Source organism: Ornithorhynchus anatinus, chromosome 14 (genome assembly GCF_004115215.2).
Source record: "Ornithorhynchus anatinus isolate Pmale09 chromosome 14, mOrnAna1.pri.v4, whole genome shotgun sequence".
Classification (NCBI taxonomy): domain Eukaryota; kingdom Metazoa; phylum Chordata; class Mammalia; order Monotremata; family Ornithorhynchidae; genus Ornithorhynchus; species Ornithorhynchus anatinus.
In genome coordinates, this window is record NC_041741.1 from 40,152,372 (window position 1) to 40,172,147 (window position 19,776).

The 19,776-nt window shown below is 39.3% G+C and overlaps 1 protein-coding gene across 3 annotated transcripts in view; it reads right to left on the bottom strand.

The window, feature by feature from the left end:
- The window catches only part of SLC41A2 (solute carrier family 41 member 2), an 82,616-nt gene that overhangs the window by 33,022 nt on the left and 29,818 nt on the right, over positions 1 to 19,776 (bottom strand). For all 3 annotated transcript variants that reach the window (XM_029078966.2, XM_029078967.2, XM_029078968.2), the window contains exons 3-6: positions 18,743 to 18,850; positions 12,610 to 12,681; positions 9,622 to 9,766; positions 5,959 to 6,105 (exon numbers count right to left, since the gene is read on the bottom strand). In XM_029078966.2, the coding sequence (XP_028934799.1) occupies positions 5,959 to 6,105; positions 9,622 to 9,766; positions 12,610 to 12,681; positions 18,743 to 18,850 (472 nt within the window). The remainder of the gene's footprint in view (positions 1 to 5,958; positions 6,106 to 9,621; positions 9,767 to 12,609; positions 12,682 to 18,742; positions 18,851 to 19,776) is intronic.

The window sequence follows — 19,776 nt, forward strand, 5'->3', positions numbered from 1 at the left end:
GCGCTTACTGTGTGCAGAGCACTGTTCTAAGCGCTGGGGTAGATACAGGGTGATCAGGTTGTCCCACGTGGGGCTCACAGTTTTAATCCCATTTTACAGATGAGGTAACTGAGGCACAGAGAAGTTAAGTGACTTGCCCACAGTCACACAGCTGACAAGTGGCAGAGTCGGGATGGTAAGTGCTCAATAAATACCATTGATTGCTTGATCTTGAGCAATCCCATCAGCACGATTTATGTGCCACATTTAGGATTAAATGGAAAGACAGGATAATTTTATCAATCAATCAAATTTACTGAGTGCAGAGCACTGTACTAAGCCCTTGGGAGAGTATGACATAGAGTTGGTAGACAAATTGCCTGTTCATAATGAGCTTACAGTCTAGAGGATAACATACCAGAAAATTCTACAACACATTCAAAACACCAGAATTACAAAACTGCTTGCTACACAGTAACTGCTGGAAGGTACATAACTGGAAGGTACTATAACTCCCTCCCCCACCCTCACCTCTCCGCAGCTTAACCCTCTTTTCCCCCCATTTCCCTCTGCTTCTCCCCCTCTCCCTTCCCATCCCCTCAGCACTGTACTCGTCTGCTCAACTGTATATATTTTCATTACCCTATTTATTTTGTTAATGAAATGTACATCGCCTTGATTCTATTTAATTGCCATTGTTTTTACAAGATGTTCTTCCCCTCGACTCTATTTATTGCCTTTGTTCTTGTCTGTCCGTCTCCCCCGATTAGACCGTAAGCCCGTCAAATGGCAGGGCCTGTCTCTATCTGTTGCCGACTTGTTCATTCCAAGCGCTTAGTACAGTGCTCTGCACATAGTAAGCGCTCAATAAATACTATTGAATGAATGAATACATAAAAGAGAAAGGTAAAAGGATATCTAAACAACTGCTGAACTGTAGGTTGAAGGTGGGGTGGGAGGTGAAGGGAGAACCATCAATCAAGAGGACTGGAAAAGATTCCCTGGCATATGTTTGGATTCCTAGAGAAACACAATGCAGGCTGACCAGTTGGTTTTGGGCAATTAGAATAGTGGTGACTCTCTTAAAGCAAAGATTCAAAAAAGTTGTGACTCCATGTAGCAAAACTGAAGATGACCTCAAGCACTATATTAACATATCCGACAGCACAGCAAGGAATAACCTTTGCAGGTATAATAATTCTGGTATTTGTTAAGCACTTACTCTGGGCCAGGCACTGTACTAAGTGCTGGGATAGATACAAGCAAATCAGGTTGGACACACTCCTTGTCCCGCATAAGGATCACTGTCTTAAACCTCAATTTCACAGATGAGGTAACTCAGGAAAAGAGAACTGAAGTGACTTGCTCAAGGTCACACAGCAGACAAGCTGCAGGGCCAGGATTAGAACCCATGACCTTCTGACTCCCAGGACCGTTGTCAGACATGAATTGATCTTTTCTGCCAGACTCGAACATGGAAAAAAAAAAATCTAACTGCATTACTGTCATCTTTGCAGCCAAATGTTAAAAAGTAGGGATGTGGCTTCCCAGGAGGAAAAAATCACTCCCTCCTTCCAGTAGAGCACCTTTTCTACAATACCGCAAAACAATGAAAGAGATGCTTAAAAAAAGACTACTGGTGTTAACGGTTAGTGTGAACTAGGAAATATGCTGGGATAAAAAATTAATTCACCACCGATTTAATCCTCTCTCAATTGGAACAGTCAAACAGAAGAAAGGTAAAGAAAGATTACCCAGAGGATTAAGAAATGAAAGCTATATTTCCAGGAGCCAGTGCTATAGAACTTGCTGGGAGATGAAGGTTGACAATACGGCAAGAAGCAATTTGTCCTAGAAGCAACCAGGACCATATAGCCTTTTCTCACATGGTCAATGAACATGAGCTTATTATTAGCAGTGCCTGATACCATTTCTTGGTATTTCAGAAGCCTCTACTTGAGGACAATCATTGCCTCCACCTGTGACATTAATATTAAACCATCAACGGTCCAAACATCAATGAAAGCAATCAGTCCTGTGAGAAACACACATCAGAGCTCCGGCATGAGCAGACAGAGCTCTAAAGATTTCTCTGTTCTATGAAAGAACCCCAATTAAAGGCCTACTCACTTGAGCAGAAATGGCTGTGCCACCAAAATGCCAACTTGTGGAGGAGATTCTTACGATCAACATGGTCCCCTGACTTAAGAAAAAGTTAAATTGTGTCCCACCGGGATTTCAGGGCAGAAAGGCATACAATAACAATCTCTTTCACAGAAGCAGCATGACTTAGTGGATAGAGCACGGAACTGGGAATCAGAAGGGCCTGGGCTCTAATCCTGGTTCTGCCACTTGCCCGCTCTGTGACCTTTTTTTTGCCTCAGGTACCTCATCAGTAAAATGTGAGCCCCTGCTGAGTGTGAGAACAGTGCTTGGCACAGAGTAAGCATTTAACAAGTACAAGTACAATAGTAATAATCTCAACCGAGTAGAATTCCACAAGGAGGAACCAAGACTAACCCGAGGTCCATGGTAGCCCCAATCAAGGCAGGGTTTGGGCCAAAATTAGCTTATCTTCTGCTCAGATAGCTATGCTTCAAGGGAATGTATGTCGGTCCAAATTACAAACCTCAATGCACTGAAAAAACAACGGTCCAAACAATGACTGGTGAAAAAGAAGTGAGAAGTGGACCACAACAGCCTAAAAAGGAGTAACCCATTCATGAAACATGCTGACATATGAAATCTCTATGTATGTGTGTATATTTAATTATATATTAAGTCTCTATTACTAAACAGTCGAGACATTTGAAGGTCTTGTCAAGCTATGAAGGGACAATCTTAATGATCTCCAAGGCACAGTGATTCCCAAACTGTAGGCATATTTTCCTCATACCACATCCAGCCCTCAATATTTCAGACTGTCCTATAAAAACTAAGCAGCCACGCATATCTGCAGAAGACTGAACTAAGCTGGGGCTGATTATCACCGCTCACAAAATTTCAGTGAAACCCTATTTTAGCTTAACTCTCCAAAACAAAAATACTGAAGAATGAGAACTGCAACGAGTGTACTCACCTATCACGTCTTTTTAAGAAAGAAAAATAAAAACTTGATAAACTTGAAAAACAATCAATAATGTACTTTTCAAGGGTAATGAAATCAGGTACCGCAAACACAGAAATAGATCCTATATATATGCTGAAAGTTGAAGTCAGTACAATTAGGATAGCAAAAACCGACTAATCTACTACCATTTATTTCAGGACATTCACTGCTTTAAAAACTATAATATGTAAGAATCTTCATATTCTTAGAGCTGTTTATCCCTCAACATCCTGTATCACACAAGACTGTATCACACAAGACAGGACTATGGATAGGGCACCTTATTTCCTTTGGCTTCATAAGCTAACAGATCAAAATAGAGATTCATTCATTTATTCATTCATTCAACTGTATTAAGCGCTTACTGGATGCACAGCACTGTACTAAGTGCTAGGAAAGTACAATCCTGCAACAAAGAGTGACAATCCAGCACACAACTAGCTCACAGTCTAGAAGGGGTAGACGGGACTGCAATAATAATGATGTTCTTGAGAGTTAAGCATTAGCTCAGAACTCAGAACTAACGGCGGGGGGCAGGAAAAAATGGAGGGGGAAAGAAAATGAAGTGGGAGAGAAGATGGAGGGGGGAAGAAAATGGAAGGAGGGAGAGGAAATGGAGGGGGAGAGAAAATGGGGGCAAGAAAATGGAGAGAGGGAGAAAATAGAGGGAGGGAGAAAATGGAGGGAGGGAGAAAATGGAGAGGGAGGAAATGAAGGGGGAAGAAATGGAGGGGGGAAGAACATGGAGGGGAGGAGATAATGGAGGGTGGGAGAAAATGGTGGGGGGGAATGGAGGGAGGAAGAAAATGAAGAAAATAAATGCACTTCTCATTTCTTCAAGCTTATATCAATCATATTGTGACTATTTATAGTAATGCTCTTTCACTCCAAAAGCCCACAGTAAGCATTTAAGAACCGTTATTGATTGCTGTTTGTAAGAGTGATCCTAAATAATTGGGTAGCTTTCCTATTTAAACAACCCTGAAAAGGAGAATTTACAATTTCCTGTCAAATGGCTCTAGCCTACACTCCTATGGGGCCAGATTCTATTTAAGAAGAACTTTCTTTTATTATGAGAAAGGTTACCTTTGCCCTTTCTTAGCAGTCATCATAGATACAACAAAAGAAATTTGCCCCAAAGAATGAGTGAGAAACACGCAAGTGCAAATAGTATTATTGAGCCACTTGCAATTCAAAGTTTGGTGCTCTGAGTTTCAGCTTAATACATGACCTCTAAAGTCAGTGGGAAAAGCCATCAACAAAGGCTCTTTGCTTCTTTCTCAGAAGACGTTGGTATTTTTAACTTCTAAATCTGAATCTGCTGCATTCCTTTTAAAAACAGATTTCCCTGCATAATAATTTTACTCAGAGCATTTCTCAAAGTATTTTCGCGGTGACTCAGTCAGAATATTAAATCTACCTTTACACTTGCAGCACAATCCTATGAGGCCCTCTAGTGTTAAAAAAGTGATGATCTTCAGTCCTTGTATGCTTCTAACACAATTCTAAATCTAAATGCTAGATTCATTAAAACTTCAGGCTAACCCATTTAAGAACCAATGAAGTTGGTTCACTTCTCTTCACTTCACTTCTTCTCTTCACTTCACTTCACTTCTCCATGCCTCAGTTACCTCATCTGTAAAATGGGGACTGAGACAGTGTGCTGGAGTCAAGGACTGTGTCCAACCCATTTTGCTTGTATCCACCCCAGCACTTAGTACAGTGCATGGAACATAGTACGTGCTTAACAAATACCATAATTACTATTAATCTTTATTATTATTATGGTACAAATATTAGGGAAAGTTAAAGAATCAACTGTGTAGAAGTGTGAGCCCATTGTTGGGTAGGGATTGTCTCTGTTTCCAAATTGTACTTTCCAAGCACTTAGTACAGAGCTCTGCACACAGTAAGTGCTCAGTAAATACAACTGAATGATTGAATGACCATGGGCTGGAAGGATTTTTTAGTTGAGGGAAGGCATAGTGCCAGCTAGCTTATTTTCACTGTAACATCACAATTGAATTGCTCTCACACATTTTCTCCCAACAACTGAAGAATGCATTATTACTAATAATAATGATGGTGATGATAACAATCATGATAATAATAAACAGTTATTAAGATTATTTGGCAACTGTGTCACCTCAATCCTTGCTCAGACCAAGTTGTCCAGCTCCCCTAGCGCTGGTATTTTGAATTTAAAAATTTCCAAGTACTAATGAAACAGTTTTGGTTTTTATCTTCTTATTTTAGTCTCTTCTTTATTTGCCTCCTAGACTGTTATGAGAATGGATCTGGTATGTTCACATAATCACAGCTACTTTCACTGCTAGGGAGTTGTTGGTAAAAGTCTATTTAGTAGCCAGTCCTGAGTGTGTTAACTCATTTGTCAGCATTCTATTTTGGCTAATGTTCATTCTAAGGATAGCTTGAAGGAATCTCAAGCTGAACCTAAATGAACTTTTCCCAGTAACCCGAGCAATGAAAATCATTATCCCTAACAGATTCAGGTTTTTATTTTTCTGTTCACAGATGAATAACCCTGTTGAGTTATTGCTCAAAACAAGGACTTTAGCCTCTTCGTTTCAGAGTGTGCAGTGAATTTGTACGATTCATCAATGTGTCAGTACATACTTTTTTCTGCTCTTCCTTCAGTAGTAGTCATATTTTGACCTCAACTGCTATGGATTTTTTAGGAAAATACATTTCAATCATTATTACCAACAACTAATTTTACTGAGAGCCCACTGGATACATGGTATTATCACAGCAACAATCAGTGGTATTTATTGAGTGCGTACTATGTGCAGAGAGCTGTCTATTTCATAGGGACCCTTAAGAGCACATTAAGTTGCAAATATACTTACCAATGCAATCATAAAGACCCTGACTTATCCAAGCCAATATGGCAAGAGTGATGAGGTCACCAAAACTAGCCGCAATAGGTGTGGCGACATTGTCAGGATTTATCCCCGTCTTCTTTGAACCAACTATAACACCAACCATAATTATTCCTGAAAGAAAAAAGGTTCATTTATTTTTGCAAGGTGCTTTCTGTTGAAAATGCAGCCATAAGACATCTAAGAATAAACATGAAATCTGGGCATTACTTGGGTTAGTCATCTTGATAAGTGACTAGAATAAGCCAAAAATTTTCCACACGATTCCAAGGTGAAAATGCCACTTATTTATGATGCTTTGTTTGCTTCCAGTATGAGTCATATGCTTAAAGAAAGTTGCTTTATGCATATGAATAAAGGGACTGAATTCACAGAGCTATTGAAGGTAAACTTAAAATTGAAAATTCAGAGTCATGAATTCATGTACCTTATATAGCAAGATGCTTAAAAGTTCCAATTTTCATAAAAAAAAACAACCAGTGAAAAGATATGAGCATCAGAATAACTGTGAGAAAGTTTTGTTTATATAGTGCTGTTCAGCAAAATCTGCTGCTGCTTTAGTATTTAAATTGTTTAAAATGCTCAGAAAAGCAATGTTATATGGACTAGTCTGCAGTGGGAATGAATAGTTATTTTAGAAGTTCTGTTTGTTATATTTACTAGATAACACTGCTGCCAGGAAAATACATGAATAAGAGCCTAGTAACTGGAAGTTAAAACCTTATTTCACAGAGTGGGAGTTAGAATGAAAATGACAGAACTTTGTGTCCTTAGGCATGCTTTTCAATCAATCATTAGCACTTAAGAGAGTACAATACAACAGAATTAGCAGACACGTCCATAACGAATTTACAGTCTAGAGTGGGAGACGGGCATTAATTTGAAATGTTTTCATTGTCAATTGCCAAAATACAGTCAACAGGGGGTGAAAGAAAAAATTTTCACTCATAAAACACTTAACGTTGTTTCAATTTTCTCCCCAATGATTTTTATTCACAAAAAGAATCCTACAGGGCTAGACTATTACATTAATTATGGGGAAGTAAAATATACACTAGCACAGTGCCCTTTCTTTTAAGAGGTCCCCAAATATTTCCTCACTTCATAATTTTTGACATTAAATTTAACTTTTATCAAAGAACACCTCCCACAGTGCTTTTAAAGCACAACATTATTTTCAAAACACCAAAATTCAAAAATGCTTAAAACTGTTTTTGGGAATTTGGTCCAAAAGGGTCTCAATTTTCTCCCAAAATGAGATCCTAAAAAGCACTGACCTGAGCCTATAAAATTACCACCTGGGTGCTAAATTTTACTTTCTAGTTTCTTCTTCTGATACTGAGCTATGCAAATATTTCTCTCTTCAGGCCTGTAAAAGTTACCATTCACTAGATTGTCAGTTCCTTGAGGGCAGTAATCATGACTACAAATCTTACTGTATTGTTCTCTCATGTGCTTAGTACAGTGCTCTGCACACAATAAGTGCTCAATAAGTGCAATTGTTTTATTGGATTCCAAAATTCAATTAACTTAGTTATCAATTTTATCATTTGTGCTGTACTTATTAATGTTAGAAATGGCTTTTCCTGTAAATGATCAACAGTAATCTAAAGAAACATACTAACTCTGGGAATATAGTTCATTTTTTACTGAAAGTTTTATTATCCCCAACCCAAGATTTTCTTTAAACTCTCAGACTGTGCAAACATTCAAATCTTTCAAAAGACATACTTGAATATTTATATGCATGGAATGCAATCACCAAACTTTAAGGAACAAGTTTTTCAATGTAAAAATTACTGACAATTTAATTATTTTTTCAAGATTGGTTTTAAAAGTCTTCAAAATCTAAAATATTTTAAAATGTACTCCAATAAATTATTTAATTGTATTTATTGAGGGCTGAGTGCAGAACACTGTTCTATGCACTTGGAAGAGCACAATATAACTAAATTGGTAGTAATATTTCCTACCCATGAGCAGTAGCATGGCCTAGTGGAAAGAGCACGGACCTGGGAGTCAGAGGACCTGGGTTTTAATTTTGGCTCTGCCAATCCAAGTTCAAGGGTGACAGGGAAGGCAAAGGGAGTACAAAAAATGAGGACTTAGGATAGACCTCTTGAAGGCGATGTGATTTTAATTACACTTTGAAGGCAGTGTTATTGATGATATGTTGGATATGAATGGGGAGAGGGTCCCATGCCAGAGGTGGGACATAATAATAATAATAATGTTGGTATTTGTTAAGCGCTTACTATGTGCCGAGCACTGTTCTAAGCGCTGGGGTAGATACAGGGTCATCAGGTTGTCCCACGTGAGGCTCACAGTTAATCCCCATTTTACAGATGAGGGAACTGAGGCACAGAGAAGTGAAGTGACTTGCCCACAGTCACACAGCTGCCAAGTGGCAGAGCCGGGAGTCGAACTCATGACCTCTGACTCCGAAGCCCAGGCTCTTTCCACTGAGCCACGCCGCTTCCCACACGCCGCTTTCCACTGAGCTGTGCCTCCCCTCACATGGGTGAGGGGTTGGCAGTGAGACAGAAGAAACTGAGGCACAGGTGAGTAGGTTAGCACTAGAGGAACAAAGTGCAAGTGCCAAGTTGTAATAGGAAATTGGTAAGGTAAGATAAGAGAAGACAGGGTGATTGAGTGCTTTAAAGCCAATGGTAACAAGATTTTGTTTGGTGTGGATGCAGATGGGCAACCGCTGGAGGTCCTTAAGCAGTGGGGAAACATGGACTGATTTTTTTTTCTAGAAAAATGATCGGGGAAACAGAGTAAAGTATGGACTGGACTGCGGAGAAACAGAAGGCAGGGAGGCCAGCAAGGAAGCTGATGCTGTAGTCAAGGCGGGATAGGATAAGTGTTTGGATCAACAGAGGAGCAGTTTGGAGGGAGAGGAAAGGGTGGACTTTAGTAGTATTGTGAAGGTAAAACTGATAGAATTTGGTGACTGATTGAATACGTGAGTTGAACGAGAGATGAGTTGAGGATAATGCCAAGATTACAGGCTTGCGAATCTAGGAGGATAGTAGTTTTGCCTACAGTGATGAGAAAGTCATGGAGAGGACAGGGTTATTGATAAACATAATAAGTGATTACAGAAAAAGTCATTCCAATTTCAGTAGATTATCATCATGGTCCTGAGAATTCCATAGCCTGAGACAAGTTAGGTAGGAAAGAAGTAACATATTAGCCTTGGCACAGATAGTCTACCAAACTTTTTTGTGAAATATGAAACCAGTTTCTCATACTCTTACCACAGAAAATGTTTCTGGAACACTGCAAAATTCCTGGAACCCCGGCCGTAATTCAGATAAAGTAGACCAGTAAATATCCTGGGTGCTTTCCCAAAAGGGTTGTTTCTCAATTCATTTAACACACTAGAACAAACATTCTGGGAAATCTGTCTAGGTTATTTTCCTGCTCCTTTTTTTTTGTGTGTGTTTGTGTGGTTGAAATACATGTCGTTACCAAGATACTTAGAGCCAGTTTTTAACCTCCCATTTGAAGCGGAGAGTTACACCTTTATGGAGGCAACAAATAAAATGATAATCCCAAAATACAAAGAAACAAACTACTAGAGATTAAAAAAAGAAAGTAGACATTTACGAATGTGTTTCTCACCCTGTAAAAGGGATGCAATGAAGGCAGTTGCTACACTGCTAGAACACAAAAGTATTGAATGATCAAGTCGGTATTTTCCCTCTGGAATCCAGCCCAGTATGACTGCAGCCACTGCTGCTAGAAAGCCAACTACAGTTGCCTGAACCTAAAAGAGAAAACAAGAATTCATTTAGGGCCAGTTGTTCAAAATTGCAGGAATAAGAATCTGTATTTAAATTTTCCATTCAATTTTACATTTAGATCATAAAGATGTCTCAGGAATAAAAAGGAACAACAGTATTCGAAGAGCAAATGAACCATGAAATTCTTCAGCAGCAGCTAAACTTTGATTTAAAAAGGATAGAGTTATCGACAATAAATCCAATTCATTAAGAATTCACCTACTCATACTTTTATCAGACACCCTATACAAATTCTAGCTCAACTTCATGCTCTGTTATTACCCCTGACCATGCCTGGACCATACGTGGCCTAGTGGATAGAGTACAGACCTGGGAGTCAGAAGGACCTGAGTTCTAATTCTGGCTATGCCACTTGTCTGCTGTGTGACCTTGGGTAAGTTACTTCACTTCTCTGTGTCTCAGTTACCCCATCTGTAAAATGGGGATTAAGACTGTGAGCCCCACATGAGACAGGGAGTGTGTCCAACCCAATTTGCTTTTTAGTATAGTTCCTGGCACACAGTAAGAGCTTAACAAATACCATAAATATTAATTATTATTATTATGCCTGGCTTGCAATGTGCATGTATAAGCAGTGGGAGCACATTCACAGCATATTTCTACTAATGCAACAAAGAGAGCTGGAAGGAAAGAAGGGGATTAGGGAGCCATCTTCATTGTTGGCAGCCCTTGGGGAAATAGGGTAATTGACTTGGACAAACCAATATTGGAATGAATGGGGCAAGGAAAATGTCAAAGGGGCAAGGGGACAGACCAGTGACTCCCTCAAGGCACTGGTGACACAAGTAGAATTTCCCCCTAGTAAGGGGGAGAGACTCCATAGACACCCAGAAGGGTCAGGAAAAGAATCTGTAGATCAGAGGGTCCAGTGAAAGCTGGGAAAATGGAAAAAGGAAGGAGGAAAATGGTAGCTTGCCTCAAGGAAAGTAACAGAGTGAGAGGGAGGCAGAGAGGGATAAGAGTATAAGGCTGGGGTTGAGGGGTAAGGAATGGGAGAAAGAAGTTAGAAAGAAAAAAGGAGATGGGAAGGAACTAGGTCAGGGTGGGAAAAACTGAAAGTCGTCTTAAACACCTTAACAATCAATCAGTGGTATTTGAGCACTTTCTGTGTGGAGAGCCCTGCACTAAGAGCCTGGGAAAGTGCAAAAGAGTTGGTAGACTTGATCCCTGCCCATGAGGACCTTACAGTCTATTGGGGGAGACAGACATCAAAATAAATTATAGATAAGGGAAGTGGCAGAATGTAAGGATATATACATAAGTTCTGTGGAGCTGAAGATGTGATGAATATCAAGTGATTAAGGGATACAGATCCCAATGGGGCAAGGGCAGATAAAAGAAAGGGCATAGTTATGAAAGGCCCCTTGAAGAAGATGTGATTGTAGAAGGGCTTTGAAGGTGAGCGTGGCGGTCTGTTGCATAGGCAGAGTGAGGGAGTTCCAGACCAGAGCTGGGACATGGGCAAGCAGTTGGCAGTGAGACAAATGAAACTGAGGCACGGTGAGCAGGTTGGCACTACAAGAGTGAAGTGTGCGTGCTGGGTCATAGTAGATCAGTGAGGAAAGGTAGGAAGGAGAGAGCTGATTATGTGCCTTAAATACACTGGTCAGGAGTTTCTGTTTGATGTGGAGGTGGATGAAAACTATTAGAGCTTTTCGGGGGATAGGAAGATAGAGACTGAACTTTTTTTTTTAACAGAAAAATGATCTGAGCAGACGGGGTAAGACAGGAGATAGTAAAGTCAGTGAGGAGGCTGATGGAATAGTCGATCAATCAATCATAATTACTGACCACTTACTGTGTGCAGAGCACTGTATTAAATGTTTGGGAGAATATGATGTAACAGAGTTGGTAGACGTGGTCCCTGCCCACAACTAACTTCACAGTCTAGAGGGGTTAGACATTAATAAAAAAAAATTACAGATCTGTAAATAAGGGCTGTGGGGCTGAGGGAGGGTGGAAAAAAATTCAAGGGTGATACAGAGAGTAGTGGGAGAAGTGGAAATGAAGTCTCAGGGAAGGCCTTTTGGAGATGTGCCTTCAATAAAGCTTTGAGTATTGGATAAGAATTCTCTGTCAGCTATGAAGAGGTAGGATGTTCCAGGCCAGCGGCAGGATGTAGACAAGAGGTCGGTGGCAAGTCAGACAAGATCAAGGTGCAGTGAGCGGGATGGCAATAGAAGAGCAAAGTGTAAGGGCTGGTTTGTAGTAAAACAGCAAGGTGAGGTAGGAAGGAGAAAGGTGATGAGTGCTTTAAAGCTGATGGTAAGAAGTTTCTATTTAGTGAGGAGGTGGATGGGCAACCACTGGAAGTTCTTGAAGAGTGGGGAAACATGAACTGAATGATTTTGTAGAAAAAAGATCTAGCTTGGATGAAGAGGAAAGGGTGGATTTTAGAGATGTTGTGAAGGTAAAATGAGAGAATTTCATAATAGATTGAATGTGAGAGATGAATCGAGGACAACACTACAGTTAAGGGCTTGTGAGAATAGTGGTATTATCTACAGTGATAGGAAAATCAGCTGGAGACCAAGATTTGGGTGGACAAGTTGGACAAGAAGCTTGTCCATCTTGACATATTTCATTTGGTTATCCAGGGATGGTGCTTCAAGTTAGAAAAAAAATTCTAACCAGATCATCGGCAACACCCAACGCCTACGTCAACCCCACTGCGAACACACTCTCCTCTCTGGTGGGGATACGAAGGGGATGGAGACAACCACTATATCCTATGGTTGTGGATGCTACTGCTGAACTATAAATGAATCTGAATATCAATATGTGTGTTGTGAAGCATTACACTCACCTGCTTTAAGGCCAAGTTGCCAATGATTAAGTTCCATTTTTCAATGGGGGAATCCATCTTTCCAACATTTACCTAAAAAAACATAAAAAATTAAAAAAAAATTTCATTTAACTGCAGTAGTCTGATTTGAAATCTAAAGGAAATACTGAAGTGACAATAAGGGTCATTGTTATACATTTTGCTCAAAAAGGCAGCTGGGACCAATGTGATATACAGAGGAAAAAGGTGGCAGGCTGGAAGGGGTGACGAAAGTTGGGAGAAAGAACTCTGCCTCAACTAGTCTGCCCTTACCATAAATGCTGTTGCAAGCCCTCCAAAACACAGGTAACACCCTTTCTAGACTGGATCTGGACTGTTGGCTTACAGTGTTGTCTTCAAAAGGCAACGGAAGAGCCACTGAGGGAAGGCAAATGGGTGCTTGAGGAAGGCTTATCCTTATAAACTATTTTATTTATATTACCGTCTGTCTCCCCCTCTAAACTACAAGATCACTGTGGGCAGGGAACGAGTCTGCTGTACTGTATTCTCCCAAACAGTACGGTTCTCTGCTCATAGTAAGTACTCAATAAAAACCACTGATCGACTGACTCCTGAATTCAAACGTAAGCTGTCATCAGAAATCCTAGAAATAAATCTAATATTTTCATGCACTAAACAATTTGTAATGGTTACTTGAAAGCTCCACCTTTTATACTGCTTCTAAATGTCAGAAGCACCTACTCCACTATGTTATGAAGAAACTAACTTCTTGAGGGCAGGAAGTGTGACTGTTACTATTATTGCATCATGTGTACTCAGAAGGCATTTAATGATGTTGATAAGGATGAAAAATGCTTAAGTGAAAATAACATGATTTAAAAGATTTATTAATCTTCCTCAAACACTTTAGGAAACACTACCATGAGTACTTGTATTTCCTAAGGCTTTTCTTCTGTAAATTTATTTCTGTGTAATTAAGGACAGCAACTTAGTACAGCACTGCTGTAGAACTGCATGCTTTCCACAATTGCTTCTCTTTTTTAAGGTACCATCCTTCTTGGAAAAAAAACAACCCCAAAAACTTTAATTATAGCATTATGGAATAGAGCAACTGTTTTAGGCAATTCCACAGGTTAGCCAACTAGATAATTTATGTTTTGCAAAGTAACTAGAATTTTTAGTAAGACTGTTCAGACCATTACTGATGCCACATTTTTGCTATACCAAAATGCGGATGACAACAAAATATGAAAGAAAGGATTCCACTCCTTTTGGAAATTGTTTTTTTTCTTTATAATCAGTGAGAATTGTATCAGATGACCTCATTAAATCTTCTAATGGAGAGTTCCAGGTCAAATTGTGAATACCAATAATTATCATTACAAAGAACTCGTTTCAGCAGCATCTTTGATCTTCAATTCAACATAAGTCCAGTTTTTCTTTTTTCATCCCTATAATCATTTCTAGGAAGCTAGGAAAAATGAGTTTGTAAAATTAAGGCCTGAAAATTCATGAAAGTAGAGAACATAAAACAATGACCCTGAGATAGAATTAGCAATTTCAATATTTCATTCAATTTGTCAGAGGGGAATTAGTCATTTATCTTTAAGGCCTGATATTCTGCAAAGTTTAAGATAAAAACATTAAAGGAAAGCAAACACTGATTGATCCAAATGTTCTTTACTTTATTCTCTTACTGATGACAAAGACTATTACCTTTTACCTATGAAGAATGTATTTGTATTTGGGTATTATGTCATTCCTCATCTTTTGTGAAATGTATGAATTTTGCTTCCTTTGATAAGATACAAATCTTTTTTGATAACATAAAATGCACTGTAGGGGCAGAAATAAAAATGGAGCCATATTGATTCCACAAACTTTAATGTTCAAGTCTCACATAATACATAGGCAGGCTCAGAAAATATCCACATGCAATATATTTTCCACCCTCATTCAGAGTTTTCTCCATAACTGATGAGCAATTATTAATGTATCAGTCTCTTGACAAACTATAATCACTGATGTGGATCATTACTTTTAAAACTAATTCTTTTTTGTCTGTAGTTTGGTCTCTTAAGTAAAACATAATTTCTTTCCCATTTCAGGCCTAGGGCCTGTGCCAATTTTCAATTTTAAAACACATCTTTACTAGTGATCCATGAGGACTGACTTTCCAGTCATTCTTTCTCTCTTCACATTCCCTTGTCATATCCCTATCCAAAAACAGAATATGGATAAATTCAAAGGAATCAGGAGAACAGGGAAGGAGAAAATTAAGATATGGAGCTAGGTTTATGTGATTTATCTGACTAGGGAGTAATTCAAAGGAAGATAAAACACCAAGTTTTTACTTCTACAATTGCCTTGGTTTCTAAGGAAAATAGACCCCTGAGGAATAGTATACTGCTGTAGTACTGACTCAGTTCTTTCTTCTGCCTAAGGCAGACATGACATTATACCCCATAATGGCATATTCAGATATACTAAAATCATACGGAAATAATATTTTCTGGACCTGAAAGAGGGGATGGCAATGAAGCCTTTATCGGGAGGCAGTTTCTGAGGAGTATGGCCAAAAAGTCAGAGAAAGAAGATGGAAACATACACACACACAAAATCAGAAAAAGATGGAAACACAAATAGACAAACACACATACACACACACTGAGTAAAAGTAGGATGAGATCTCTGTCTCTTGCTGTCTCCTTCCGAGAGAGTCTCATTCATTCACTCAATCGCATTTATTGAGCGCTTACTGCAGAGTACTATGCTAAGCATTTGGGCGAGTACAATATAGCAATAAACAATCACATTCCCTGCCCACAACAGGCTTACAGTCTAGAGTGGGGCAGACAGACATCAATACAAATAAATAAAATTATAGATATGTGCATAAGTGCTGTGGGGCTGGGTGGGGGGAAGAACAAACCGTTTAGGTCTCAATAACCTACGCCCAGCTGCTGCCTCAATGCTACAGCTGGAGTCTGGAGCAGAGAAAGGCTTGCAGATGTTTCCCCTATTAGAGCATAGAAAATCCTTGGAGATTTGCTTCAACCCAGTTTGGCTGGTCTGAACATGGCTCCTGCTCTGAAAACCCCTAGGAAGCAGAAGTGACAAGAAGCGGCCAGCATGACTGGGGAGAGCAGAGAAGCTGAGGGAAAGGACAGGATTTAGCATGATATTCCCTGAGCCCTGCCATATTTTTGCAGAGAGGGTAATGACATAGTAGTCTCAGTTCTGGGGCCTCAAAACAAAGTCCTAATTTTTCCTAGTTATCAAAAAAAATCAATCCTGAGTTCTACAACAACTGCACATCCCACACATTCACCTCATATATTTGCTTATAGTTGAATCTCTTGTTTAAATCACCAGGCCATGGGGAGTCTTGGGAAGTTTCTCTTCCAAGTCATTACCATACAAATCCTATTTAGTAGAAGATCTGCGAGATCATGAGCTCCAGTGGCAAGTTCAGTAAAATATGCACACAGAAGCTTATTTCTTCCATTTTCCTGGATTACAAAGGCAGAAGACTATAAGGTTCCCAAGTGGCTTGAGGTAGTGTCAACTATTATGCAAAGTGCAACTGTGTAACAGTCATGAATCATAGGCTGAGGCTTGAATGAGCAAAGATTGAGGGAGAAACAACAGATCACCTGTTCTTAAGCATTCATCTTCCCCAACAAGAAGACATTTTATGATAAAAACAACTTTCATATTAAGTTTGTAATTCTGAATTAAATGCTATATAGATAACCAACAGATACCTTTTCACCTCAAATCTAGAAAGAATGCTGCCTAGGTCAATATCTATTATCATGCTACATTTTACATGAAATAGATCCTTTGTTAGAAGATTTTGCTTTCCCTAGCAATGACTATTTCTTCTGGCTACTAAAGATGAGCAAATGAGGAATAGAAAACTTCCCATTCTCTCTTTCATGTTCCCTCCAAATACCATTTCATAGATTCTTTCTGATTTTCCCCTTCCTTGTTGGACTACTGAGTAAACTAAGCTAATCAGTTGAACTGGGGCTGCAGACCATATTATCCACAAAGCCTTAGAGAATTAAGAACTGTTATTAAATGGAAAAATAAATGCTGGGGAGGATTTCAAATGTAAAATAAATGCTGAGGAGGATTTCAAAAGAAAAAGTAAACAGTGGTAAGGCTGAAACTGAATCATATTCTGCTTTATGGCACTGGATCAAATCAGAATCAACAAATTTCACTGAATAACCCATGACAATGAGCTCTGTGTAGTTATATTTCTTTTAAAAGCTCATGCTCCAAATGGCCTTCCTCTTTTTAATCTGTCATTCAGAGACCTGAACAGCACTAGACAAAACTCAATAATGTTCATTTTTTAATAAATATTTATCTTGGGAAAGCTGGCTAAAATTTCAGATTTACCAGCAAGCTTTCTGGTTGCCTAAATCTTTGTGTATTTTCTCGTAATTACATGAGCAAAGGTCACTTTCCAACAAAATAAAATTGCAACTCTATTCTCCCACCTTCCCTGTTCCAATTTTCCTTTCTTCCTCGAGCTTTATTGCTTTTTCACTCTATTTCTCTTAATTTTCAAAGTTGTCCCTCTAACTAGTTCTCTCTCTCACCACCACTCCCCCACACCCCCCAACACACACATGTGCCAATGGTCATTTTTTTTTCCTTTTCTACTGTACTCATTTTCAGAGATTCTGTGAATCTCATCTCAGTAATCAATCAATGGTATTCATTGAGTGCTTACTACACTAAATAAATACCCAAGCACTGCAGTAAGACCTTGGGAAAGTACAACAGCTAGCAGACATTCCCTGCCCATGTCGAGCTTACAGTCTAGAGACAAGCTTACAGCCTACAGTCTCAGTAAATATTAATCAAGCATTAGTAACAGATACAGTTGTCCTTCATATTTGAAAAAGAGGCCGCTGACAGTGAAGTTTACCTCTAAGTGCATGGGTGGCCAAAAAGGACAAAGTAGGGTCCACAGTCCTGGCCACAGTGTGAACCCGAAAAGGCCGTCCCTTGTGCTATTATGTTTAATGTTTGCAGCATCTGGGACTGCTTCTCTTTTGCCTCATATGAAGCTTTTGTTCAAAGAAAGCCATTCCTTCTCGGTGGCAGAACATCATGCCGGCCTATCCTGAGCAATTGACTCCTGGGAGGCAGCACAGTCTGAGGCTATGAATTACTGTGTCCTTAAAATGCTTCCTTGACCCTCCTTTGTTCCACACTCTGGCCAAGCACTAATGCATTTTTCACTTGAAGTTTGGAAATTATCTTGCTACACTTTTAATATTACAAATGAAGAGATTGAAAACTTAAGGATGGCCACCTTAGTCTTGATACAAGAGACAGCATCAAATTTCAACCCACTACCAATGTAGTACTTCGAAAATAGATTTCTTGGCCATTTTATGTTACCTACTTAATTCACTTGGCAACGTATCACTAGTTTTTCGCTCTACATAAAAGACAGCATTTTGGCATTCATTATTCTTTGGCATTCATCAGGAAAGGAGTGAACTGTCAAAGATTTTCACAACTACCTATTTGCAGGTGAAAAGTGGTACAAATTTCCTCATATAGGTAATTCTATCTCTTCTTTGAGGTATTGAGTAGCCAGTTTTCTAAATTTTCCATGGATTGTCAACTGCCTGCTTCCTCTACTTCCATGTTCCAAGATGCTAGGGGAACAAAATAGGCCTTTCTTATTTGTATTAACTTGATCTCTTTCCATACATTAGTCTTCACACACACTCTTTCAGAACTTGCAAGGACCTTAATTTGTTACTAAAATCGATCCAATCTCTTGAACATCTGTTTTGGTAATTATGGTGTACCTGCTAAAATGCCCTGATGTAACTGGAAGCATGATATGATGTTCTGCTTTTCAAATAGCCCATGAGGAAGACCCTTGAAAAAGGGCCTGTAAAATTGCTCTACACCATAAATCCTGTTTTGGAAAAAACCCAAATAAAGCATTCTTCAAGGTCTGGTTTAAGACACAGCTTTGTGAGACGGTCTAGAAAAATATGTCTCCAGGGTTTTTATTTTCAAGTGCTAAGATGACTGGGGGCCAGGATCATTAGACAAATTCTACACTAAAGAAATAAGGAAAAAAGTGCTTTATTCAGCATGTCTCACTTACTGCGGTGGACAGTCGGGATGCCAAGGTCATTTCCAAATTCCCTTTGAGGCCCAGCAGTGCAGGAACTAAAATGAAAACTTCAGTCACATTTTTGAATACTTCCCAATGCTGTAAGAATAAGAGAAGTGAGTTAGTTTTGATATTTATTAAGCTCTTGGTAAATCCTAAGCACTGAAATAAATTCAAAATGTCAGATTCAAATATAGCCCCTGTCCTACACAGGGTTTACAATCTAAAGGGTAGGGAGAGCAGATAGTTCACTCCCATTTTATAGATGAGGAAACTGAGGTACTGAGAGGTAAAATCACTTGCCCAAGGTCACAGAGGTTTCCTGGCTCCTAAGTCCCATGCATTTTCCATTAAGCTACGCTGCCTCCATAGTTGAGCTTAAAGTTTCAAAAAGTGGCAAAAAAAATGAAGAAAACTTTCTTTAGAGACCAACAGCATTTTAAATAACCAAACTACACTGTTATTAATATTTTAGACTTCCCACCCATTCTTTATGCACTCTGCCCCATAACATCTTACCAGTGAACTTGTTTATTCAGTGCTTAATTTATGCTGGCAGAGCTGCTGAGGCACTGAATAGCTTCATGGCTTTCTTTCTTCTCTGCCTGCCCACAATGAATCGCCCCCCACAATAAAGCTGGGGGTGGGGGAGGGAAGAGTTTGAGGACCTGGAGAAAATCTATTGTTGAGACTTTGGATTGCTCCCTTTCCTCTACTGAAAACTAAGATACGCAAGTAAAATAAGCTCCTTTTAGTCACTGTTGTGTTCTTTTTTGTGTCAACATATGACAGAAGTCCCAGGATTCCAGCACAGGTCTGAAGGCAAGTTTCCCTGCAATTTCTCTTTCTTTCCTTCCTTCCTTCTTCCTTCTTTCTTTCTTTCTCTCTCACATGTAAACACGAGACACTGGTCTCATTCCCTTGCCTTCCTATTGAGTTTCTTCAGTATAGTAGAAAGTACTGGCTAATGCTTTGAGCTGAGTAACGAAAACTCCTCTCCCAGACTAGCTCTGACTTCCAAGGCC